We start from the raw sequence: 27,737 nt of genomic DNA, 5'->3' as shown, positions 1-27,737 counted from the left end.
TCCTCTGCAGCTTTCTCACACTTTTAACATTACATTCATGCGTATCGTGCACAGAAATTGTGATCAGAAAATTTCATTTCAGTGCGCAACTTAAAGAAATCTGCCGTCTCCGCTGGGAATCGAACCACTATCCCTCCGATCCCCAGCCGAGCGCGAAAACTACTACTCCTCGCCTGGCTTTTTTTTTATGCGAAGCGTATTGCTAGAGGTAAACCACACCCCTTCGTGACGGTTACACGCCGTGCAAAGAATGTGGAATGCTACGTCACACCACGTGATACGCTGACGTCACGACAGAGAAGAGACGGGGGTCCAGCTCGCGCCGTCGGCAGCGGTTGCACGCCGTGTGGACCACGTGGTATGGGGACGTCACACCACGTGATACGCTGACGTCACGACAGAGGAGAGACGGGTACCGGCTCGCGCCGTCGACTGCGGTTGCACGCCGTGCGGACCACGTGGTATGGTGACGTCACACCACGTGATACGCTGACGTCACGACAGAGGAGAGACGGGGGTCCAGCTCGCGCCGTCGGCAGCGGTTGCACGCCGTGCGGACCACGTGGTATGGGGACGTCACACCACGTGATACGCTGACGTCACGACAGAGGAGAGACGGGTACCGGCTCGCGCCGTCGACTGCGGTTGCACGCCGTGCGGACCACGTGGTATGGTGACGTCACACCACGTGATACGCTGACGTCACGACAGAGGAGAGACGGGGGTCCAGCCAACACCACCTAGTCTTCTAGGTGGTGTTGGTCTAGCTCGCGCCGTCGGCTGCGGTTGCACGCCGTGCGGACCACGTGGTATGGCGACGGCACACTACGTGATACGCTGACGTCACGACAGAGGAGAGACGGGGGACCGGCTCGCGCCGTCGGCTGCGGTTGCACGCCGTGCGGACCACGTGGTATGGTGACGTCACACTACGTGATACGCTTACGTCACGACAGAGGAGAGCTTTTGCTTTGCGTACATATTCGCGTAGTGGCAATCGAGTATCGTTGGCCTGGGGGACGACATGTTCGTTGTGCGTGTCGGTAACACAGTTAGATTAGAGATGAACGAGTCATGCTATTACCTAGTTTTATGCGATGGGAAAACATTGTGCATTCCAAGTTTAAACCGTGTAAAAGCACGTGTAACCAAGGAAAGAAAAGTTTAGCCAAGTGTAACCATGGAAAGTCGAGTTTAGCAATCAATATGCTTCGCATCTGACCAGGCTTAACCAAGCTAAGCCTCAGCCATTTTGTTTCTTGTTTTTCAGTATGGTATTTACTACACGCGTTTCACGCCTGGCTCATGAGAAATGGATCGTAATAGAGGCTTTACAAAAGTTAGCGCCATCTAGTGAAAGAAACAGAAACTGTGCGCGGCGGCCATGTTTTGCTCAGTCCGCCCGCGCCTCCCATCGAGTACGCTGTCAACGTGCGCCTTCGTAGAACCCGTGCATGCACAGAAAGGTGCATTGGAATGCTCACAAGCGATTGTTTCATCTTTTAACATCACAGCAGTCGCTGTTAGCTCCAAGCTCTATTCGGAATGATGCCAGCATATTGTTGCGTGCCTTTATGCAGCCAGCGTACCGTCGACGCGCACGGAATCAAGGTATACGCGTGTATGCGACCGTTCGTTTGCAGTCCTAATCGGCTTTACAAGGGTCACTTGCATCATGTAAAGCATTACTGCACGTCCCTCTGACTGGGAGCCAGCTCACAGAATGTGCTATCACCTAAAACAGCAAGGTTAATTGTTTTGCTCGCTATGAAGCCTTGTGAACTTGAAGGATAAACTTATGCTGCGATGGAGGACACGGGAGAAGGAGCAATGCATGTGTAACGAATGCTATTGTGCAAATTCGTTCTTTGAAACGTTTTGTACGTAGGGTACATTTACCATTGTGTATTTGATTTAAGACACGGGCATGATTACCGAAACTACTTTTTACAGTCGTATGAAATTGTAGTGCTTGGTGCAGAGAGCAATACGGTTGTCTAGTGCGCCCGAGGTGTGTGTTTCACGCTGCAAAAGCAAGCGGCTGCCAAACCCGCGGCGTGTAGAAAAGCAGGAAAAGATGACATCCCACTAGTGAGTTGTAACATGCTCACGTGCAGCCCGTTTCGACCAGTCCAGGTCCAGAGCGCGCAGCTCAGGTTTTATACCTGCCAGAGCGGCTGATAAAATAACGAAGCGTGCGCTTCACTTTTGTGTGTTTTTTCGAGTCACCCGATGGTTCGCTAATTCAGAGCTACCTGAAATTCACTGGAATTTTTAAATATGTCGATTTCTTATTTATTCCCTTTGTCAGAAAGTAAACACTTGAAGCGTAATCTCATATGAAAGCGCTGACATTGGAAGCTTCGAGGAACTCGGAAGAGGAGGAACTCGGCTGAAACGAAAAGAAATTTGAAAAATCAACTCACATCACAGCGAATTGTTTGCGCTTTGTGCAACTGGCTGTGTTCATAAAATCAGATTTATATTATGTCATATCGTTATAGAAAAATTAGGGGGTCAATTAAACTCCGCCGTTAAAGGTATAACGCGATAGTGTCTCTCTCTCATACACACACACACGCACGATGTTTACTTTCTTCACGTGTTATATTTTAGCTCTTTTATTTATTTATTTATTTATTTATTTATTTATTTATTTATTTATTTATTTATTTATTTATTTATTTATTTATTTATTTATTTATCTATTTATTTATTTAACCAATTACTGAGAGCCCTAACTGGCCCTAGCAGGAGGGGCGAAAATAATACAATGCAGTGAAATATGAATTCATCAAAAGTAACATACTACACACAAGTGTAGTATGTTATATGTTGTTATGTATGTTATATTTCTGTTACGTATGTTATGTTATATTTCTATCATTTCTTTATTTTTTTTTTTTTACGTTTTATATTTTTATACACCAATACGCATGCGTCAGCAACAATCGGCTTTTGAACACATTCTCCAATTATTTCAATTAATCAACTACACATTCTAAATTTTCTTCCTTAGCATCACCAAGCACTGGTTTTTTATTCTGACACCTTTTAAACCCTTACTTTCCAATTTTTCATTTTTTTCGTTTCTTTATTTCATCATTTGATCAATTAATTACAAAGACTTTATTAACTCGTCATCGCCTATCGCACACCAATCAATATGCAATCACTGGAAGCACAAATTACCATGCCACTTTTTTTTTATTATTTCTGAGACTAATGCCAACTACTGCGTCGACGGCATGGGAAGGAAAGTGCTAAGCGCCAGTCCAACTTACGTCAAATTACGCATGATCCTTTTATCATAAAATAAAATGCATCCTCGCTCATTTCACCAACCAAGTATTTTCCAGTGGGATGAGCGGCGGTGATTGCGCAAACCAAGCAAACAAACTCGCGATGATCTCTCATAGGCGTTTAAGTAAACAGCAAAGGCGCACAGACAAAAAATCCATATTACAGAACTCTAGGATAGGGATGACGCTGCGGATTGCTTAGGGGCCCATGCACGATTTGTAGAGCAATTTGTAACTGCGCTCGGCAGCGCGGCTGGTGGGCCCTGCCAGGTCTCGGCTGTCAAAATACGCTTCTAGGCGTCGCTAACAGAAACCTCCAGGGACCGAAGAGAGGTCCAAGCACAGCACACTAGGTTAAAACGTGAAAAGCGCGAACAGAACGGAGAGCGCTGACGGACGGACACGAAGCGAACGGATGGAGCGAGCAAAATATGGCGGCCAGCGCGGGATCAGCGTGCCGCTCACGGTTGCCAGACGTACTTTTGTAAACCCTCTATTAACCTTGTCTAGCGTAACGATGATATAGAAGCAATGAAAATGACACTGCAGTTATTGATAGCGATGATAATCATAGTAGCGATGACAGGGACGCTGCAGTCACTGATAACGATGATATAAGTGATGGCAATTACAGTGTATCCAGATGATGATGATGATTATAATATCGTCAGTGATGGTGCTTTGGATGGTGATGATAGTAGCAATAGCAATGAAGGTGCATTTAGTTGATAATGATCACAGTAGTGGGTGTTGCTGTTGGTGGTGATGATGATGATGATGATGATGATAGTAGGGATGAAACTGACGGTGCAGTTAGTGAAAACAGCCTTGTAAGGTCGCTCTCGGCATTTCCGCTCTTAGACAGACTTAAACGCAGTCTGAAATGTTTCTTTAGACTTTGTGAAATAGTTTTAGTACAGAAATTATTTTAAACAAAATAGTTTCCAGATATTTTAGATTTCATAGCATCTCTTCGAGAAATTGAAGTTTTTTTTCGTAAGCTGGAGCAGTTCATAAAATTCGGGTTTTGTTTGCAAAATTCATCGTATTCTTTGTAACTGAAATGACAGGTCAGTGAAAGAGGGAAAACGTACACAAGAACTGAGTGGAGGACGAACACATGACCCGCGATAGCCTCATGTTGCGCGTTCCGACTGCGCCGTGAAGGTGTATAATCAATTTCTCTACATCCGTGGTGGGTTGCGTATATAAAGGGATAACCTAGAAAACGCTTAAATTGCGTGAACGTTACGCTTTTCCAATACTCCTTCCAGTGGAGGCTATTGGAGCAGAAGGAAAAGGGTGAATTTTTATACGCCGAAGAGGGAGTCTTAGGCAGGGGTTACCGCGCTGTGTGGAAAATTAATTGGGCTCTGGCGGCCTGGGTAGCAAGCTCGATGACCCGGAGTCGGATCAGTGGGTCCGAGCTGAGCATACCGGCCTCCCACAGCTCGCAGGTGGAGAGTTGAAGATTCCGCGGAGAGCTAACTCGTAGGCCCGCCCACAGCATACGGTGAAGGTTTTTCCTGCCCTTACAAAAAAGAATCCCGCGGTCATGACGGTATTCTGTTGAGCAGACTCAACATGGCATCTTGAATTCATGTTGGGAATCGATCATGAAGGTCGGGTATGGGCAGAATGTTAAGGAAGAGTAAATTTCATGGAAGTGGCCGCTGCGCTGAAGTTGAGCATTCTCAGCAATATTTCGAAGTTATTCTCGTTTTGAGTCTATATTGAAATTATTGGTCTTATTCAACACACGAATATCCGCCCTGAAAAAAATAAAGACCTATCAGTGAATGACTTTGTGCCAAGGCAATTTTTAGGAACGTCAACGCAGATGCAGCCTATGTTTCAGCACTACCCTACCTGCAATATCTAGATGTGGGGAACTTGAAACACAAGATTCTGGGCACAAAAACATAATAACTCATACAGTCCTAAGGAGTACGCATCAGCACTCATAGATTGCTAAGCATGCAACAGTTTGGCACAAGGCACTATAGTGAAGAGCAATTTCAAGACCGGTGCTTTTTTACATACGTTATATATCAAGCCCATATACTATGTATACGCCTCCACGAGAGCTTCTTGATTTGTGCAGGTTGTGAACTGCAGATCAGCAAAGCTATATAAAATATTCTGGTGAAAAATTATTTTCGTAGCAGTACAACTAAATCAGGTCCACATGCGACATTCTGCTGAGACCCTTATTATTTTTTTTTTGTCAACAATAAGAATCAAGTGACTAGTTAGAGCTGTTTTGTGTTCATCGGAAAGTGACGCCAGACTATCGCAATAAATGCCTTTTTTGTGGAACTTCTTCGGAAAGTGGCGCCCAACCATCACAACACATGTCTTCTCAGAACGCACGTTTCATGTTAGATTTTACCCCTGATATCTTGGTACGTGTATGTAGCATATTGCGCGACCTTTCAAATATTTGCCAAAGCAACCCATTTACATGTTTCAGCTAATGCAATTATGGGCGTATTCTTGCTTCTTATACGCTCTTTAAACCCACAACGGAAAATCAACTCAAATACCTCAACATAAACTATGCTGGGGAAGCGCAAGTTAAATTTAATTTTGGTTAGCAATTGTTGAGTAAGTTCGGCATCTTTAGGTGTATGTTGGCCTTTTCTCGGTTCAGCTCGTACTCAGCAAGGCTTCAACACGGGTTCAAAAGTCATTTTTGTAAGGATGTGTAGGCATAACTGACAATAACCGGTGTATAATGCAACGTATGCATGGGCGTAGGTAACCGGGTTTGGGAAGAAATGTGTCTGTAATTTTCGACAGGTGACATCCTGCGCCTTCGAGAGAGATTTGTGTGCAAGGATGCGTTTTTGACGGAAGTGCAGCATGATTTCTTCATAGGAAACCATACCGTCCCTCGCCGACCTCATGAGGATTTGTCCCATCGCCCTGCTGACGAGTTTTAGGGCTACTTGAGGAGCTTCCTCCGCTGTAAAAAAAAAAAAAAAAAAAAAAAAAAAAAAAAAAAAAAAAAAGAGAGAGCGAGAGAAAAAAAAGAGAAAAAAAAAAGAAAAAAAGAATGCAGCTCGCACAGAATGCCGTAGGAAAGTCTATGCCTCAACGGCTGTCGACCGGCTTCACTGCAGGCGTAATCAGGATGTCACTTGGAGTTTGACCTATATTGCGATCCTTTGCGTCTTTATCACACACGGGAGACTTCGCAAGATAGTTTCGATAACAAGTGACTGCGTTCTTACGCACAGGGCAAGTCATCGACAGGTAGCCCTTCGACTTCGACACTCCCTTTTATCGGGGCCAAAAAAAGGTGTACCTTCTGAGATACCTTACCTCAGCGAAGATTGCGCTAACAATGAGCAAGATTATATCATAAATCTTCCTAGAGTTCGGCGCCGCTAAGTTTTTGATACGCTGTAGATTGCGAGGGATAAGGAATTTCATCGCTTTCAAGATATCAATTGGAGCGCCCCATCGACCGGAACGGCGCCAGCACAGTGGACCATCTCAGCGCATCTGTTTTTATTGGCTCATTATATTTGCTGGCAAAAAAAAAAAAAAGGGAGGGAGGGAGGGAGGGAGGGTAGCTCACGCAATATCGTGTATTTTGCGCTGACCCCTTTCGCCTTTTTTTATCTTACCGTTTGTGATCCAGTGGCAGCTTTCTTCCCGGAAAGCCTGAACATTTGAGATAATTGTTAAGACTTCATGGTAACAGAGTGATGTATCCCTTAAAAGTGATACAGCTACTGCCTGTTTTCATTTGCTCAAAACAAGTTTTTAATTTCATTTCAAAGTGTCGCCGTTCTGCGGTTTGCAAGCGTCTGTCTTTTGTTGCCGTTTTCTAGGAGCACGGTTTGTAAGCTGTACTTACCAATGAAACCTTGTTATGCCGGCACCTATAGGGATTGCACTGTAATATCCCGAAATTATAGCGCAGCCTTTCGCTGTGGCGTGCCTTGAATTCTTAGTGTTATTAAAAACTAGCATTGTTGAAGAACTTCTTGTTTTCTTTGTGGACTTTGCACATACCCGCAGTGGCGGTTGGTCAGGGTTTAGTGCAAGCACAAGAAATGAATGCAAGAAATTTATTTGCAGGCCCGCTTCACATTTGTCACACACCACAGCTTTTTATTTTTTCTTTCTTTGCGCTTGCGCCTAAAAATGGTGCGGCATAAAATTGATCCTGTAAATTTGCATGCAAATATTATACTCCTTCATTGCTCGCCAATCCGCTCAAAGCATATTTTTGTTTTTAGCGTAGAAAATGTCGAGGTACCGATTTGTAGCAAGCAGAAACTTCCGACATTTCTTGCATACTTGTGTCAGCAGGGGCGGCCGCGAAGGAGGAGGAGGAGGAAAACTTTTACAGTGTATCTTCCTTAGTAGATCCCTCTGTTCAGGGCCCCATTTGACGCCGCGATCCTGTAGGCCCGCCAGAGCAGCTGTCGCTGGTCTTGTGAGTTGGTGATGGTCAGAGTGGTCCCAGGAAGAAATGTGAGCTCTCTGTCCATAGCCCCGTTGGCCACAGCTATCTTCTCGATCCACTCGATCAGTCGGCGCTAGTTCTTCGGCCCTGTGCTGGCCAAGGCACGGGGCCAAAGAGGAAGGAATGGAGAGCGTTATTGATGGTACTCCACCAATTGGTGCTGTGGGCCCAAACTTTCAATAAATGGAGTGATGGTATAGTTAATCAACCTAAAACAATAATTAAGATATAGGGGAAAAACGAGCATGATAGCAACTGCTACCACTCCGTTTCAAATGGGACGCTCCTATATTCCATCCATCCCATCCACCCCTGAATGGTATAGTGTACCTCGGTGTTGACCGCTGGGACATTTCTATGGCTAACGGGTGGGGAAGAACAAGTATCTGCAGTATAGGTTAGGATACGTGTTAATTTGAAGTAGATACCGTCCCACAGCGTCGGCCTTGGTGAGTGTTCGAAGAATGGCGCCGAAACTCAGTTGACCATGACCATGACCAAAAAGAGTGTTTATTGAGCGTGCACGCGTATTTATATTTTTGGTTAAGGTGACAGAGGAGAGCCAATAAACAAGTACGCATACACACACATAAGTACATATCCAATCCACAAAACCAAAACAAGAACAGCAACTCAGGATATAACAATGTTCAAGTTTTCTTTGACAACAATCAGACATGTGATGCGGCAATCTTGCGAAAACTGTCAGGTTTACGTACCAAAGGTGAAGGGGCCGGAGGCGGCTTTTTGGGCCTAATATCAACCACAATTACTTGATATCACAAGAGCGCCATTCTTACTTTATAATCCATTGTCCTTAGCCAACAAAATGATCAGTTTATTAATTTCGCACTAATAAACAGCACAATGTAAATAAAGAAACATTCCTTTACGTTTTTTCTTGGTTCCACTGAGTGTTAGTTTCGTTTACTTGTATATTCTAACGAGCCCCTCATCTCATTATCCTTTCTTCTCAATTTACTGAGCGAGTGAGATATGGTGGTGATGAAATTAAATTCGAGCTTTATAACGACGCATCAGTGCGGCACATGAGAGAGGAAAGCACAGCACGGGCTACATATCCATAAGTTGGACCATAAACATATCCATAGGCTAAATCATATAAAGCATAACCATAAGCTAAACCATAAGCATCACCCAAGCTTTTCGCTTCGAGATATCCAGGCTTAACCATAGCTAAGCCCCAGCCAATTTTTTTCTTCAAACTCTGGCTCGAGTGGCAGTTTTGTTCAGCACTAAGGATTTTGTAGAGGTGACACTATCTCGCCCAACTCCCTGATGATGCATCTTTGCGTTTGCACCATTTGCGATGTAAGCTCTCGACCTCAAGTGCGTTGTGCGCATGTGATCTTGAAAACATCGACATGTAAAACTTTCAAGCACGTTTTTCTACTTCTATGCTGTTGCATGCATCTGCTACGCACGTGTGTGAGGGAATTGGCAATTTCCTTTACTACATTTTCTGCTCTCCTTGCCTTCTTTTTTTTTTTTCCTAAATAACATAGAACAAACTGGCCATTCACTTTACGGACAGAACTCCGTTTGCTGCACTCACTTGAACTTGTAAAGACTGCTGTTAAGACGCTCGAGAAACAAGGAAGTATATGCTTCGACAATGTAACGTGCTGGCGAGATTATCAAGCTGTCTTCGTCACCATAGACTGAAAACGTATGAAGAAAACACGTGCCTCGCGCATTTCTCTGAAAATGACTTACATAAGCTCCGCAGCTGTTGCATCTTGGAGAACGCATATCTAGACGAAAGATATGTTATCCCCTTTTTTATCTAAGCGAGTAGCGACAGTCACGGCCTGGTAAAAGGAGCTCAGCTGCGGACAACGTCTTGTAACATTAGTGCCGCTTGTAGCTTGTCCCTAATTAGACCACCTCTGGATTTTTCGCGTAACCAGTCCGTGGCACACGCGTATGAGTTTATTACAATGAAACAATCGTCGCAGGCACACCCACAACTATAAATTGTTCAGTGAGTGACGACAAAAGATAAGCGGGAAAATCAAAGTCCGTACAACAGCCAACATCATCAGGCTCGAACGATTAACTATCAGGTGAAAACGGGTGGTGGTGCTTTATTCTTTATTTTTTTTCCAGTGGTGGAAATCAGAAGAGAACTGTGTATTAACCTGCCACCGGAAGATGTAGAGATACTCGTCTCCTTAACGTTTTCTTCGTTGCTTAGCTTGTTCAGCACGACATGTTCACAAGCGACGTCACAATACCCCCCCCCCCCCCTTTAATTCTCACGAGAGCACATTGCAATGTGGAAATCAAGGACTAACCGTTGTTACCATCCCAGCACGCGCACTGAAGTCTGCGCACTGTGGTTCTCGATGCTATCCCATTCCAGGGGATCTTGCAGCGTCGTACTTGCTCACTTCTGCAAACGTACGCTCTGTCTGCGCGTACAAGTGCGAAAAAAAAAAAAACGACACTCGGAAAGTGTTGACACCGTCGATATGAAGATGTCGATAACCTAGCACGTGTTAGCATAAACGACTGCTACTTTAATCTGCTTCGGTGTTCAACACGTGCTCTGAGAGCTATCAAACTTAGCTGACGATGTTGGCGCCAGTTGTGCTCGTGTATCCTGCACAACACAAGCCCGATATCTCGACGCTGGTGGAAGACTGCACGGCGAAGGAGGAATTCTTTTCGCGCCGTCGACGAAATCTCGAGTTGTTTTCTCGACCAGAGTCAACTTGGATATATTGACCAGAAACGAACTATACACGCTGAGAAGTGCAGCGTACGAGTACATCCCTAGCCGAGCAAAGTCGACATGCTACGTTAGCGTGGCACGAGGCCGGGGAAGAACTGGAAACAACCGTGAGGTGCGTTGCCTCCTCGACGATATCAGCTTAGTGGCTCATACTAGGCTGAAAGTGTTCCGGGTCGAGTCAGCGATGGCGGCGACTCTTGATAGCTCTTGAAACTTGAGCTTGGTGGAATGCCTGTGTTGGCGAGGAACGAGACCATTGGCGCCACTAAGCGTCTTCTGTGTACGTGCACATGTTCCCTTCTTTCGTAATGTTTTTGCCGTTGTTGTTACTGTCCAGACATTTTTGTTCTTTCTTAGGTGATGCTGAGATAATACTGAAGTGAAGGAAGAAAGTGAGTATCCCCCAAGAGAAGCGGATACTAGGCCCTCCTTTTTTCGCAGTGCGTTTCCCCGACACCTCGAAACAATTCGAGGAGAGTGCGAAGACCCGTATCTCGCGCCGGATGCGAGCCAGCCGCTGTGAAGAGCGCGCTCGAAAGAGGCATTGCGTATGACACTCGAACATGGAGCGGTCAACAAGAGCGGCACACTTGGATGGGCTATGTAGAACACCGTGTCGTCGATGCTCTTAGGGGTGAGGGGAGACAAAATAGCGTTCAGCTTTTATTCATGTTGAGTTCCAAAGTTGAAGTTTGCATACGTCAGGGTAGGCAAGCATCAACAGCTCCTCGATTGTCTGATCGTATGATACACTTCCGGAACTATTTTTAGTGTCCAAAAACAATTGCAGCCAGAGATTCGAACAATAGCGAAATTTGCCTGCGAGTAATTACTGGTGCTTGAAACAGGACTGAGCAAACAAAAAACAGTTCTATTTTGTGATTCCAATGTTTAAACAAACAAGTCTGGAATGGCGCGTATAAAACGTGCTTCCTTTAACGCCGCTTTAATAGATGAGACGTTAAGCCCAAACCGATTACGGAAGAGGTATTGCTGCAGCGCATTAATGTGGCAAATCACAGTCCTTTGTCTACTGTGACAATGCAAGCTTAAGAATACCAACTAAAAAGGAAAAATCAGAGGCTGAATTCACCTTTTACATTTACGGCCTTGCTACGCCAACACACTCTTGTATGGTTAAGAATGACGACCCAGTATGTAAAAAAAAAATGAATTGTTGTTGTAGTGTACATGCCCTCACTTTCTCTGAACTGTTTACAATTGGAAGGCTGTGTATTTACACTGTGATTATGAGCTTACACGGACGCAGATAGGTCTGAGACCTCAACGCCAACCGTGGCCTCTGCGGCCGCACTTATCTATAAGCCTTCTCTGAATCTGGCTTTCCGCGTAGCTTTTGTATCTTACATAAAACCTGTGACATCTCAGATGTCTGCACACGCCACTTGCGATTGCTGATCTCTGTGGCCGCGGTAATCTACTAGCCTTCTTAGAATTTGGCCCTGCCGTAGCGTTTGTATCTCATATAAAATCTGTAACATCTCAAATACACCTACACTCCTCTCACGATCGTTGATATCTTGGCACTGAGACATCATGCAGTTACCCTATAAGAGCTGTAAATTGTTTTAAGACGAAGAAGACAGTCAAGAACAAAAATTGTGCCCGCTCTAGCATACATAGGGCACGTTCGATTGAGCGACACGTACTTTAACCGGCTTCACTCGCTTTCGAAGTCGCTAAACGGCTGCATTATATCGCGTAGAATCCGCTTAGCTGCCTTACTGCTTAACTGAGGCAACTTGTCTACTTTCTCGATGATGCAACAGGCCACCCTAGCCCCTGAGTTCCCGGATGACACGCTGTCAGGGTTGTCCGGATTTCTTCCTAGGTCGTCCATGCCAGCGTGAATCTGCAAAATTGATTGATTGATTGATTGATTGATTGATTGATTGATTGATTGATTGATTGATTGATTGATTGATTGATTGATTGATTGATTGATTGATTGAGTGAGTGAGTGAGTGAGTGAGTGAGTGAGTGAGTGAGTGAGTGAGTGAGTGAGTGAGTGAGTGAGTGAGTGAGTGAGTGAGTGAGTGAGTGAGGATTTAAGATTCGCACGCGAAGCTTCATTTTGCCACAGAAAGTTTTAAGCAACGGCGCACTTACGTTGATTGAACGGCCGACGATGGACCATGGACCTGTGAGCGACGCCAAAGTATCCGTGAAAATGACATTGCTCTCGCCATGCTTGTCGCACGCGATGTTTCCAAAGTCACCGACGTGCCTGTATGCGAAGAGAAAATAGGCAGATTTTAGCGAACTGCTCGTGAAAGTCCTTTGTGCATAACGTCGCGGCTCTGAAGAATCGCCCAATGTTGTACATTATGTAGCAATTCATCGTCTCTGCGTTCTGCAATGTCTATAGATAAAACCTGTGCTGGACCTCAATATTCCGGCGTCATTTATTGAAAACTTCTCAGAAGGTCGGTGGTGGTGGTGAAAACATTTATTATAATACATAGAGGTATATACACTTGGTGGGATGCCTAGACAGGCACTCCATTGGCGTTTGCCGCAGCCCGGGCGCGCTGTGTTAAGACCTTTTGGGCCTCTAGGGTGCAGCAGCCGGACAGGGTCGTCTCCCAGTTCTCTCGGGTGGGGTTGGGGATAGGGGGCAAATATGGGTTTTTCTGGCAGGACCACACCATGTGGTAGGTGTCAGACACCTCCCCACAGTGCGAGCACAGCCCGTCGAATTGCGGATCAAAATGTTTTAGAGTAGCCGGGCACAACATTGTATTGGTGAGCAGGCGCAGGAGCACCCGCTCGTTAGCCTTCCCCAGCCCTTTGCACGGGGTGGGAAGAGTTTGGTGCGTAGATCTGTAATATTCACATATTTCTTTAAGTTTGTAAACTGGGCTGAAATCAAAATCCTGGTCCGCGTCGGGTCCCGTGGGAAATGCCCGGAGAGAAAGCGCGCAGGCGGCGGCGTTGGCTGCCTCATTCCCTTGGAGACCTTGGTGACCTGGAGCCCAAACGAGAGATCGGTACGCGGGATCCGAATCTCGACTGCAATTTTGGTATATGCGGTAAGCTAGGGGAGCAGTCCACCCTTGCTGGACGTTTCGACAAGCCCCTCGCGAGTCAGTTGTGATGTATTTGGAGGAGGAGTCAGAGGCTGCGGGGGCGACGCCAACCTCTTCTGCGTGTGTTGGTGACTGGGCCTTGAACGTAAGGCCATCTACTGTTTTGCCCTTGTGGATGACCGCGGCTGTGTACCAACCCCTAGCGTTTGGGCCGGAGACTAGGTCGGAAGCACGCTGCGTTGAAACAGAATATCTTAAATGCATCGGTTCCGGATTCTGAATTAGTAAGTCAGTAGGACTACCTTGCCTTGAGCGCATGTCAGAGACTGTACACTCACGAGGCGCGTTGTGCTGAAGCATGAAAGGGAGCACCAAAAAACAAAGAGATAACGTCGCCTGTCTTGTTTTCTGTTCGTTGCAACGTGCTCGCTTCGCTATAGATTACAAGGATGAAATTAAATAAAAACAAGTGCCTCGGGCAGAGATGAGTAGCATAATGGGACATTTTTCAATTGGAAACAAAGCCACCAGCGTTGGAAAAATGAAAGAAAAACTATCAGATTTCTTGTCGCCCATTATGGACAGATGAGACAGACAGTTTTAACTCTACCAGTCCACCCCGATGATCACCCGTTCTCATTGTCACTAAGTAGAGAGCTACCAGTCGTCTGCCCACTTCGTTCTTACCGCTCATACCCCCGTCTGAACCGAGGTTTGACAGCATTCGCATTTGCAAGTAGAAAAAAAAAAGTGTCTTCGGCCACGACATATTACCACAAAGAATTATAGTTTCCTGAACGCCTGTTTATCGCCGTAGAAGGCGCGCTTTAATTGGAGCTTGTCCTTACCTGACGGGCTCCCTGCGATCTCCGTGCGTGCTATTTGCTGGGTTGAAGTGAGGCCCCGTGGACTGGCAGCTGTCGCTCAGATTTCCCAGCTGATGCACGTGCATTCCATGCATGAAGGCGCGATGGTCTTGCGCGCTCTCATTCACCTTTAGCCCGGTCACGTGCACGTGCACGTTCAGGTCGCGGCCGCCCTTCTGCGAAGCGGGGTAAATGCAACCAGGGTCAGAGGGAGGCATCTCCCGAATGGCTTAATGTTCAACAACGTGCTTTGTATTTTGCCAAGGCTGAATTGTGTCGCAAATTTTGGCGAAGAAAGTAATCATCATCACCACGTCGTCATAATCCCACAATAACTAGGGATAAACTGTGTCATGAGATCTGAACGCCTGTGCTTTGTAATTCTGAATTTTGTAAAACGGGGTTTAAATAGAATGTGTTCGTTTCTATATTGTATGAATGAATTTTAATGTGTGCTGATTCTAGTCCGCACTGGCATCCCACTGCTACGTTGGATGCCAGTGCGGGGACCTGCGGCCTTATCAAGCTACAATACGCAGCTTTTTCTGGAAGCCTTCGAGATTATGTATTTCTGATGCGAATAAAGTTATTATGGTTAGCATTATTAATTAAGTACGCATAAGCATGAGAGGTAATAAACACTGTCCTGACTAAAATAACCACCGGTTGGGCACTAGAAGCAGGACGTGAAAAACCTTGACAGGCCACAGGCACACATCCGCCAAAAAAAGGGCTCTGCATAAAAAAAAAAAGAAGAACATTCTGATCGTGAAAGTCTCGAGCACCAAGGAAAGGTTTAATAGGCCACTGATGAAGCATCATTTGCCCCGTAACTATTTCGATGGCAGCTCCACTCGCATATATTTGTCCTGTTGTTACGCCCAAATTCAAGATTGTGGGACCCCTTTTAATTTTGAGCCAACTGAGGGTTATTGTAAAACAAAAAAAAAAAAAAGTTATACCTTTACTGATGGAATACTATGAGTACAAAAAGATTTTTCTTTTCCCGCGCTCGCATCGAGCAGTTAAAACTGTCATAGAAAACCAACGCGCTGCCGCCTGCTCTTTTGAAAATATTTATGAGAAAATCGTAAAACATTGTAAGATACTTTTTATGAACGCATTGATAGAAATGCCCTAAGCTTCCGAGGCGTAGCATAATTTTTTCTTCTGAAGTTTGTTCTTCGCTCGCAACAAAGAATCAAGATGAGCATGAAAAACCAAGCGGGGCACATTTTTGAAAATAATAGCAAAGAAAGAAAACAAAGCACAAACAAACTAGAAACCTGCTGAGGGGGCGACCGATCTGCGGAGATAATGATTGTTATCGGGAAGTTGTACAAGATGCAAAAAGAAAATAAAAATAAAAACTATTACCCAGGAAATGTCAACCTTCCTGGGTGTGGTGCTTGTCATCTACTGTCTTCTCTTTCCTCCACGTCTAAGAATGCTTCTGCACTGATGAAGACAGATTCTTTACGCGCAGCCGAGACCTTTTACGTTCCATGAAAATATCTAATCGCCCACGCTCTTCAACCCTCCTCCAGGACATGGCATACCTTTTACTTATGTGAGAAACAGCAGGGCGTATAGGAATAAAGAGCAATGGCCATATCCGGGAAGAAACGCGAGCCTGAACAAAGCGGGGAAGCCAAGGTAATAGCAGCCACCATAAAAAGAAAAACAAAAAGTGAAACCATGACAAACACAAAAAGGGAGAGAATTCCAACGTTTTAAAACCCTGCGGTCCAAGCACGAGTGTCGAAATGCTCACGATGGGCGACCAAAGTTGTACTTCACTGGAGCGCTTTTATTGAGCACGATAACTCTGGAATTTGGCGCGCTTTTCATGAACGCTTGTTCACAAACTGCTTTATATTACGAATATTTCAGAGTTTTCGTTTTGTTCGCTTCTACTCTGCCCTTTGACTACACTCCAATAAAAGAGGCTTATGTAAAAGATGTTCTGCTCAAGCGCCACCAAAATCAGTAAGGCTACTGACAATTTAATGCAGTAGAGATGAAGAAGAGAGTGACGTTAACTAAAATGAAAAAAAGAAAGAAAATAAAGCAGGATATTTTATTATGGAAAAATTGTGTGTCGAAATGTCGGGGAAGAATTCCAGATACGTCTCATGTAGAACAAAAAGGGACTCCACCTATATTATTTAGAGTACGCTCAACATTTTTGTTTTTCTACGTGCATTTTGAAAATTCAGCCTGAAAGACACGACATGTGTTATCTTGTCTTCATGGGAGCTCTCTAAAGGTAAAATCTTGTGCAGAGTGAGAGGTTTTAAATGCGTAGACAACAGTATTGCTGCTGCTTTTTTCTTTTTTCTTTTCGCATCGTCTCGTGCGGTTTTGGAGAAGCACTATATCGTGTTTCCTTTTAGTGCATGCCGTCAATCAAACTGGAATAAATTCCCCTATTTTAACGAAAAAATAAATGTTTACAGTATCAGGCAGCAACAACCTAGCAAAAATATATCATGTAACTAACAGCAGTGGAGCTCTAGGAAATTGTTTCGGAACCCTACCGAAAATAATCAGCCCTTTTCATTCATTGTAAACAAAGAAAGTAGCTGAGAATAATTCGTAGGCAATTTCGAAACCATATAAAATTTTGGAATATTGTGCTATTATTCACAACCAGCTCCTCTAGCAACAACTGCCACCAAGAAGAGCCAATTGCGGTGGATGTCCAGGGTAGCGAATATACAGTACTGAGAACTAAATTTTGAAGGAAAGAGTATAAATATCTTATATATATATATATATATATATATATATATATATATATATATATATATATATATATATATATATATATATATATATATATATATATATATATATATATATATATATATATATATATATATATATATATATATATATATATATATATATATATATATATATATATATATATATATATATATATATATATTCCTGTCCAAAGAGAGCGCCCGTGCGTATGCCTGCAATGTACCTGTTGCCACAAGCTGATGAGTCCCTGCACGGGCTGTTGAAGTTCCTTCGCGATGGCCGTGTTTGGCTGCAGTCGGCAAATGGCAAAGTCGTACTGCGTCTCCGACACTGCATTTGATAAACAACGCCTTGTCGTGAAGTTCCAGAGCTGCTCATTTTTTTCGTCATCTGCACTTTCAACTTTCATGGCTTAATGGAATGAGCTCATTAATTTTAGCCGGCATTCGCACCTTCTGTGTGCAGCCTTCTCCATCTCTGAGTGCGTGCACGCACGCACACACACACACACACACACGCACGCACGCACACACACATACACGAAGAGAGAGAGAGAGAGAAGTTTTAGACACCGAAAGAGCGTACAGCGAAGGTCGAAGACACAAAAGACACATCAAGGGCTTGTGGTGTCTTGCGGGCTGTCTTAGCTTGAGATATTGAGTCTGAAGCGATTTACAGTAAATTGGGTCAGCTTCTATAGACTAAGGCGCCTTCACCTTCTGCCCTTAGATTGCAGTGAAAGCTCTGACAAAAAGCCTACTGAAGCTATTCTGTTTGTCCTCGGGAACATTGACGTATAGGTCAAAATAAACCAATTACTTTAAATAATTAACATCAGGCAGGGGCAAAAATGCACGCACACTTGAGTTCCTTGGGATCCTCTCGCTGCAGTAGCTGGTTGCGGCCTCTCTCCATTGGCACGTGATGCACCACGTGAGGACCATGGTGGTGATTGTGGTGGTGCGCCCTTTGGTTATGGTGTGGATGGTGATGGTGACTGTGCAGGTGACGTGGCGTCTCTTGGCTACCCCCGCCGTATTCGTCGTCAGGATCATCGGCATGAAGTCCAGCCTCTACGGTGTTGCTCACTACACGACCAGATTTCACCTTGTCGTGCTTGTGGAGATTGGTGTCGCTTTCCGCCGAGCCGTCTCCGGTTGCCGATGCTGTACAACGAGAGCTTCAGTCATGCCTGATCACGAAATCGCTTCTATTCAAATGCAATTCCGTTCAGTCTGATCCCTAAACCTGTAGCCCTTCCACTGCAATTTACTCCGCGTGTTTTCGAATCCCGCTCAGTGAAGCGCACCTATATAGAACTTAATATGAATTCACCATTTGATAGCACGTGATGATCGATGCCTGGAAATCTATATATAAACAAAAATAATGGGCTGTTTGTTTCCGTTGTAAGTTTATTATGCCAATCAATATTTTTGCGCTCCTTCTCTTTTTCATTCTTGTTTATGTTCTCTTACATAGAGTACCAGTCTGCAAATGTTGTCCAGTTCGCTATTCCCCCTTCCTTTCCCCAAATATCAGTTGGTTCAACCAAGCTTAACCTGAACACCGTCACGTGGCTCAGTGTTTAGGCGTTCTAAGTTCTTCATTGCTAAGACCGAGGACGCCAAGTCGATCACGCCTATATTGCGGCTGCATTTCGATGGAGGCGAAAGCAAGGCTCCCGCTTACTATGGGACGGCAGTGCAGAAAACCCGATGTAGTCGGAAATGGTCCGCAGTCCTCTACGACAGCGTCCCACTTACCCTAAGTCGCTGTGTGAGTTTAAACCTCAGACATTAAAGATGAACCGAAATCCTCAAAAAAGCGCTTTTTGAGATATCGAAATTGCTGCTGATGCGTTTTATAGCATAGCAGAGCTGGCAGACATTAAAACCCAACGGATCCTGCTAACTAGTAGGCGAGCTGGTTTAGTAAATTTAAACTGCCATCTCGGCAACTACTCTAGTGCGACGCTTGATCGCAAAAGGAGGTTTTACAATGTCAAAGTTCGCCTTCCCGCTGCGTTGTGGCACGACAGATTTTCGCCGCCGGACACCCTTTTCAAAAAGCGCGGTGCGTGAACCAACGTGCCTCACTATGCGGAACTCCGTGGCACAAGCAACACGTTACCTTAGCGGCACCAACCGCACAGGAGAGAGAAACTCACTCTCTCAAGAGACTCAAGAGACACGAAGTGACGCGTAGCGGTTGACGCCACGCGTGTTTTGAAAAGGGCGTGCGGCATCAAAAATTGGTTGTGCAGTAGAACATAGCATTGGGACTTGGTATACTAAAAGGGGATATGAGCGGCCGGCTACAAATTTCAATTAAAACTATAGGTGCCTAAATGTAATAGTTATGAAGTTAATTTTGCTAGTTAACATTACTCACCTGCTTTCTGATGTCCGCTAGCACTGGTATTACAGGGCCGCTGAAGTCACCTCGGTGTTTCATAATGACTATTTTTAGTAATTCTTTTTCATGTTGGCTGAAACATGCGTACATTTTTCACCACTTGTGTATACATCAGGATTTGTTCTCCCACCGTAAGACAGCTTTATCGTTTGCAGGCTTTGACCACCACATTTTGTCTATAGTAAAGAATCCGCAAAAATAATGCATCCCTGCCTTGTAAAAAACCACAACTGAATCTATGCTTTTTCATTGTTTAATTATTTCGTGCTATACACGCATGTGACACGCACATTTATGTAGGACATATTTATATGCTTATTCTTTAAGTACGTATTTTGTTATTTAGCTTCTCGCGATGTTCAGGCTCAGTATTTACTAATGTGCTAGATTATCACAAAAAGTGTGAAATTAGTACCACCTACTACAAATTCCTAGCAAATAATTTTTGTAGTAAAAAATGGCGAAGAAACAAAGAGAGGTGAAATTATTGGCATAACGGCAAGCTCTCAATGCCACAAACTGAACTGCACAGTTCTTGAGTAAGACGACAGCCAAAAGAGCTTGTCATGATTTTCAAACTAATATCAGCGAAACTTGAAGCTTGACAGAATCGCCTATTACCGCTTTCGGGAAATGCGAAAACTACGCCGCACCACTGAAACATTACGCAGAGCGATCCACATTGCATGCTGTCTAACATTAGGGTCCCTGTCTTCTTTTCAAGGGTGCATGCAGTCCGATGGGCATTGAGAGCAACCATTCCTTGCAAAAAATCAACAGAAAAATAAACTGGTCTAACGCGTGTTTGCAGACACCGCGATGAGGCGCTATAGTAATGTGACAATAACAAGGCTTATTTCCCCTACTCTGCCCCATCTGCTTTTATATACGTTTTCGTCTCCTTTTTTTTTTTTCATGAATATTTTGGTATCATAATGAGCACTCGGACGGTGGCCTATTATTCGTGAGTGCTACACGGGAATAGACGGTGCTTTGCAACATAGAGACAGTGGAGCGCATAGGGTCATTCAGTGTACGCTCACGGTCAAATGCAGACAGCTTCGATGTTAGTATTTTAGAAACAAGAAACATGCGTTAGATGAAATCCAGGTGAAGCGATATTAGCGACAGTATTTTATTGCAGCCTTGGCAAGGTGCGCATGCACGAAAGCAGCATATTGTCTTTAATGATGACATGCTTCATGCCAAAATGCGCTATGGATCATGCTCGCATCACAGCGTCGGTGTTAGTCAGCGGAGTCAGGCGCTCTTTTTGTCATGCTGCGCGTCAGCACCAGCTGCAGCCTTGGCCGGCGCGGGTGCCTGGGGCGGTGTTTCCGGGTTACCGGCGTGTCCTGGTTGGTGCTGGTGGTGGGGCTGGTGGTGAGGCTGGTGGTGGTGATGCGGGTGCTCGACAGGAGGCAGCAGCCGGTGCAGCCTGAGCCCGTTCTCGTGGGTCAGCTGCCGCAACTGGTGCAGCTGTTCCTCGACCTCGGCCAACCGCCGAAGGGCCTCGCGCAACAGAGGAGAGAAGCACGGAACGTCGACCTCGCGGCTTCCGTACGGGGGCGCCGCTGTATTACAAAAAGAATAAAAAATAATAGATAAATAAATAAATTGCAATGCGCCACGCTCGGATACACCAGGCCATCCGGCACTAGGTGCCGTGGACTCTATTGGCGCATTTTTTTCAGGGTCTCGAAGATATTCAAGAAGGAACCTGAATGTCTCCTTGGGCAGCACCGCTGCCATGACCCTCTCCAAGAACCAACGTCTATCAAAGAGCTCCGTGGCACATCTTCCCCGTTCACAGATGATTCGAACTGTAGCTGGACTCAGGCGCACTTAGTCGTTTGAGTAGTAATTTTGCCTCACTAAGCCATCGCGTCAATTCGCGCAGTTACATCGTTTAAAAGTGACACACGGCTGCGTGATAGCTTTTAAGGAACGATCTAGTGGCACAGTGATTACCGCCGAGTGTTCTATACCATACTAGAGCATGCGATCTGTTCACAGGACAGTTCACTGGATTGAACCTTATTGGCTATGATACTCAGTGCTGGGTGCTAGGCCTCGGTGTCGAATCCCAACTGTGGTGGCATGCATTCCAACGGAAGCCACATCCAAAATACGTCAGTGTCCCGCACCACGACAGCGCACGTTAAAGGAAATTAGTCGTTCGAATTTAACGGGGATATTTCCACTCTAAGGCGCCTCTTCCGCCTTCTTATTTCACTCCCCCATTCGTCCATTCCCCCATAATGAGGTTGAGGTGTACACTAAGAGCACCGCACCTTTCCTTTCTAATAACTAATTATTACGCACTGCATCTTTCTTGTCTTACCAATCATTTGTAATTGAATTCTTCATGTCATTTGCATGCGGCTTAGAGCTCGAAGCATTGTCCTTTTGTATTTTGCCATCCAAATGCTAAAAACATCTGGGTGGTGCGATGTCAGAGCGTGTTAAATATTCCTAGGAACTCAAATTCATTCCCGACCCATTTGCTATGCCACCTCTTTCTCTGTTTATTATTTACTCCAGAATTCCTCTCACTACTCACTCCCATCACTCACGGTGCAGTTGAGGCGTCCATCGATATGTGAAACTATTGCTGCGCCGTCTCATTTCCTCAAAAACCAATTCTCAATTTTCAAAACCATTGCCATGCAGTGTACGCGGCCATCGTTTTCTCCTCACTCTACTAAAGCTGCACCTTGCGAAGCAGGGATGCGATGCCATAGATCTCAGATGGAGCACGAATGCCGAAGTTTGTATTTACTGCTCTCACCATCGCAGACGCATCCGGGGCAGCGTCCCTCCGGAGCGTTCTCCTCTGCCCGGCATCCCCGAGCGCACTGCACCAGAGGGCAATCTGGCGGAACCGCAGGGCCGGCGGGGCAGTCGCACACCGGGCATCCTCCGGGACCCGGCTTGGTGCCGCGGCATGTGGGACCTTTGCACAGCGGCACCGGACAGGGTTCGCTCGTTGCCAGCGACGGCTCGGTCGGAACGCCTGGGGGAATAGCAACAGGGAAAGTCATTTACAACATCTTCTTCCCCGCCCTCTCTCACCCCCGGCCTTGATCTCACATTTCAGATCGGCAGCGACTGCCTGATAAACAATACAAAGGAAACGACACAATGTACTTTGTCAGAATACCGGTATGTGAAAAGTGACAGATATTTTTTTTTTTTTTTTTTTTTTTTCAAGAGTAATTAGCGGGACACAGCCAAGCAACAGCATCCAGTTTTCATCGATCAAAATTCATCCTACACCGTTACTGGATATGTCGATGGCTCTTCGTTGGCAAAAATATGCACTTGTTGCTGAGAAAAGTAAAGTTCAACATTTTATTCGTGCCGCTCGATGCACGCTCGTGACTTTTAGTTTGACAGCTACTCCGTTATCTTTGTTCGAAGTAAAGGGTGGAGGAGTCTAGCCTTAGAGGTCCACGCTTGAAAAACCGCTTTGAAGTTATGACAGTTTGTGAAAGCACCCCGCACGAGTAACACCTGTACATCTTCTTTTTTTTTTTTTTTTCACCTTTTTCTAGCTTACGAAAGCTTCGTTTTCATTGAGAGCACCTTCTGAAGTTAGAAGGGGATTATTTATCCAGACAGTCGTGCTATAAGATGCCACCCTCCCCCCCCCCCCCCCCCCCCCATGTTTTTTATGTTGTCCCTTTAAACCAATTTGAAGATATATTTTGATTACTAATACCATTCTGTCCTGTGTAGAAACGATAGCCACTTAAGAAATTTTGCACTTTCGAAAAAATTGTTCTGGTTTAGCGAAATATAACTCCCTCGCATTTCCACCCCCTGGTCTTCTCCCAATTAGAGGAATTCGGCTTGCACTAAGGCTGTCATAAACAGCATTATTCTTGGGAATAAGCGAAAATATAGTCGTAAGCATACGTCTTAAGCTACGGGACGAGTAGACATACTAGCAAAATATCGAGAGCCGACTGTGCGATTTGGTTCCTGCGTCCGCTTTGGGATTTCAAAGTGGGGATTCAATGCTTTAAATAACAAAGTAACCATGCAGTATGTTTTCTTTTCAGTTACATAGTGAGGTCCTTACAGCTTCCTAAAAATCTGAAGGTGCTGAAAACCACCGACAAGGGGTCTCCTTACCTTACATAAGTTTATAGCTTGAAGGGTAACATACATGCTCTATACATACATACCATTAGGACCATGCTGCGCGGTTACCTTTGACAAAGACAGTACTTGTAGTAAAAGACGCTTATAGGCTTTCCAATATCACGATAACCGCAATCTCACTGAACTCGACGACAAGAGCGCAGCCATGACTGGGCCATCGCTGGGAGAAGGCTAGCGGAGCTGAAGGCAGCTATCCGCATTGTAGTCGTACTTTATTTACATAGCAGTTTGTTTATCACCCAACCTCTTTAAAGACCAAACACATCTCCTTAGCATACCCACCCCCTATTATGCTAGTTCCAACTAGGCCTCTAAGGTGCAGTTTAGATCAACTCAACAGGTCTTATTCGTGTATTCGGTTCCCTCACGATTAATTATTTTGTCATTTGATTCCGGCATAAGCGACCTGCAAGGATGATATGAAAAGAAGCCTCGTAAATGAGGTCTTATAACATGCCGTCGGCCACCGATTTAAGATCAGATATAGGATCCAAAACTGGTCCTAGTGTCGAGGTATAGCAGGCAGAAAAAAAACGCGGAATTTCTGATGTAGCCATGCACTTTGATCTAACTTTTTTTGCTGGTCTCGTATCCCAGCGCAAGGACTCATCTAATATTAAGGCGTGAAACATTCGCGGAGCCAGGAACAATTTGTTCTTCACATTTTAATCCGATCTGAAAAGCAACATTATTTCTTTTGGTCATTTCCAAAGCCTTTTTAATTAAAACCTAAGGTTTTTCTTACCTAAGCTGTCGATCTTATTTCCCTAAATGTTCACATCTTGAGGTCCACATTTTTCGGGCACATTTTAAGGAACATTCAGAAGTCTAGACTGCGGATAATGTAAAATTTACCGTATTTTTTCAATGACGTCAGCTAAATACTCTAGAAACACCGCAAGAATACTAGAAACACCAGAAAAACACCAAGAAACGGGCTGCCCCAAAAACGAAGCCGGTGCACTTTTCTTTACTCAAGACCAGAATTCTGCGACATCTTTAAGTTGTGAGGCGACTGTTGAATATTTTACGATAATGTTATACACTTGTTGATGGGAGTGGCCAAAGTTTCCGGTGCAGAGCTAAAATTTGCTTTTAAGCTTCTTCCTGCGCTCGCAGCGAGTACTTAAAACTGACATAAGAAAGCAGTAGGTAGCATCTGCGAGAAATAACTGTGAAACAATTGTAGAATTCAGTAAGAGACTTTTTATGAACATATATTCACAAAAATGGTCCCATATTTCGATGCTTAGCAAGATTTTGCTTCTGGAGCTTGCTCTGCGCTCGCAACAAATAGGCCAAACTGCTGTAAAAACAAAACAAAAAAAAAAAAAGCAAAAGGGCGCATGTTTGAAAATTATTAGCAAAAATGTAAAAACTGCCGTGGGATGGACTGAGGGTATATTTGTTTGTTATCGTGATGCTATACGATATGCGGAAAATTCAAATTCAAAAACTCCTATTCTGATTTTCTTAAAATGTCTTAAACCTTAGAGTATGGTCCTAAAATGCGGCTCTCAAATTAAGCACTCACAGACAACACCTAGAACTTAAGAGTCTGCGCTTGTGCACTCAACGGTCACTCCTATGTTTGCAGATCCCAACCCGGCAACCAAGGAAGATGCTTTAGTGATTTCCTTCTGCGACTCTCTCCCCTTTCTGCGGAGGCAGCAAACTCTGTTTTCGGCTAGGATGAGAGTTAAAGCTTTTCCCTCACTTTCGTTCCCTCTCTCTCTCTTTCTCTCTGCGAAAAGTGCTGCCGTCTCGCACGAACCGGGTACGTTCGCTCATAAAGAAGTTATGGCTAGAGTGGAAGCGAGCCAGAAGGCTGAATTATGCCTAGAATGGCAGTTCGTAGACGGTGAGGTCCGGTGAGTCGCCGAGCTTAGGACGTGTTTTCGGTCAAAAGCCCGGAAAAGTGTGCCGTACTAGTCATAAGATGAAATAACGGCGTGAGGTTGGCAAAAACTCGGCTGCGGCCAAAACTTTCAAAAGTCCACTTTGCTACCTTTTTTTACAGGTAACAAGCGAACAACAGCAGTTTCCGTTTATTTTTCAGACAGGTGCCCACGCAATAATGATCGAAACTCCAGAACCTCCTTACTTCGATTATGGGAACCGCTTTATCCTGTATCCACTCCTCGTCCTTTTTTCTAATTTTTGTTTTTTAGAGGGAGACTGTCTTTTATCAACACACATTTTAACGACTACTTGGTACATATTTAAGTCACATGGTGTATGCTGTATGTAGTGCAGGTAGCTCCGCTCGAACACATTAGCAAAAATGTACTACGTGCAAATGTTTTCGTTGTCCGCGACAACTTGTTCACTTAATGAATCAGCAGAACTGTTTACTACCATTGTCCTTAAGGTGGACAGCACGCGTGGTCTGGAAGTTGTTGGTAGAAGAACGCACGAATAGTGTCTATATTACTCGTAGAAAAACGTACAATAGGGAAAAGTTTTGTCCATTACGGGCAAAAGCGTATAGTTAAACTAACATATGATGAGGACGACAAATAAGCTGTTAGGAAGGAGAAAGAAAATAAGAAGTGCGATGTACGAAAGCTTGAGCTTGGGGGTCTCAAGAAGGGTCAGTCTAAAGGTTACACCAGAAGCCTGCGTCACTTCTGAGGGCAAACAACAAAAATAAAAACACCATTTGAAATGTAAAACTCTCTTGTAAATCCCTCTAACCTGCGCAAAATCAGAGAAGGAAAAACACACAGGTTCATGACATACATGCTGTCGCGTAGAAGGCGCGCACAGGTTTGATTCTTAATGTGGTTCGCAACAAGAACAAGCGGGGGAAAATTACGTGCTTGATGTCTCCCAAGTCCTGTAAACTTGAAAAAGGTTTTAAGCCCACATCCACTACCTCCTGCAGCTTATACCGTCTCACTTTTCGTTTGTTTGTTTTTCTTTGTGGTGGTTTGGGGGTCATAGGTCCCAAATAGTTGGGCCGATGGGACAATGATTCGTTCCGCCATCGGACAACAATAAGTTCGCCTCGTGCGGCGAAAGCCCATTATGTGGCCCTTTACCCAGGCATTTCACCCCGAAGAGCCGAGCATCAGGCCGGGGGAAAGCTTGTAACCATTGAAAAGCCGGTGGGTGCCAGGTGACACCAGGGATCGACCCTGGTACCTCCCTAATACTAACCACCTACCTCACCCGCTCCATTCTAGCGTTGACCGCACTAACCTGTCGTGTCTGTGAGCAGCAGCGCCGCGATAACGACCGCTACAGTAACGGCGTGGCTTGTCCGTGTCTTCATGTTGGCTCACAGGGCGGCTGTTGCTTCGCAGGTCTCCTCTAGCGGCTTTAGACTCTTCCGTTCCCTCGAAAGTGACTGGTCGTGTGTCCAGTAAAGCGCGCCTTCGAATCTGTGCATCCCAGACGTCTCCCCCCCTCGTTCTCTTCTTCGCCCTTACGAAAGAAGTGACTGGCGAAGGGCCTATCGGGGTGCTCCACCGCGACGATAACACGTAATCTGGAGAAAGCGCGCGATCCGCTTACGACGCGGCGCCACGATTCCTACCTCTTCATTCGGCCTTCTGTCGTTGTCCTCTCCCTCTCTCAGCCGCTCTCGACCTCCGCGGCCGAAATCATATATGCGGCGGTTATAAAAACAACGTGACGCTTCCTTTAAGCTTATACCGTTTATAATTTAAGGACGACGCTAAGGGTTCAAAATGCTAGAAGGTCGTGGGCTTCCACCGCACTATTGCAGACAATCTAGTGTGTACTGCGCGCTGCCTGTGATCTATCTATAACGTGGTGGACACTTAGTATACCTAAGCTTTATAGCTTCAGCAACCTAGATATTGTCTCTGGTGATTGCATGGGCGTGTTCTACGGATGAGTGGAAAAGAGAAGACTTATGGCCGGCTTTCTGGGCAACTGTATTCATATTGT

General features: G+C 45.0%; 2 protein-coding genes across 2 annotated transcripts; both read right to left on the bottom strand.

Moving 5' to 3' along the window:
• Nucleotides 1-11,039: 11,039 nt before the first annotated feature.
• On the bottom strand, nt 11,040-19,688 carry LOC146207379 (uncharacterized). Its single transcript, XM_084576650.1, has 6 exons — nt 19,676-19,688; nt 18,092-18,397; nt 17,455-17,561; nt 14,442-14,635; nt 12,674-12,791; nt 11,040-12,416 (listed from the first exon to the last, which is right to left on the bottom strand). The coding sequence occupies exons 1-6, from the start codon at nt 19,686-19,688 to the stop codon at nt 12,225-12,227; spliced, it is 930 nt and encodes a 309-aa protein (XP_084432776.1). The 3' UTR covers nt 11,040-12,224.
• Nucleotides 19,689-20,760: 1,072 nt separating this feature from the next.
• On the bottom strand, nt 20,761-27,257 carry LOC146207378 (uncharacterized). The gene is made up of 3 exons (XM_084587101.1): nt 27,024-27,257; nt 22,441-22,665; nt 20,761-21,223 (listed from the first exon to the last, which is right to left on the bottom strand). The coding sequence occupies exons 1-3, from the start codon at nt 27,094-27,096 to the stop codon at nt 20,910-20,912; spliced, it is 612 nt and encodes a 203-aa protein (XP_084443227.1). The 5' UTR covers nt 27,097-27,257; the 3' UTR covers nt 20,761-20,909.
• Nucleotides 27,258-27,737: the final 480 nt, after the last annotated feature.

The sequence above is a fragment of the Amblyomma maculatum genome, chromosome 1, assembly GCF_055883805.1.
Source record: "Amblyomma maculatum isolate TAMU_Amacu chromosome 1, ASM5588380v1, whole genome shotgun sequence".
Taxonomy (NCBI): Eukaryota; Metazoa; Arthropoda; class Arachnida; order Ixodida; family Ixodidae; genus Amblyomma; species Amblyomma maculatum.
Note: the sequence above shows the minus strand (reverse complement) of the source record. Positions and strands in the feature narration are given on the sequence as shown.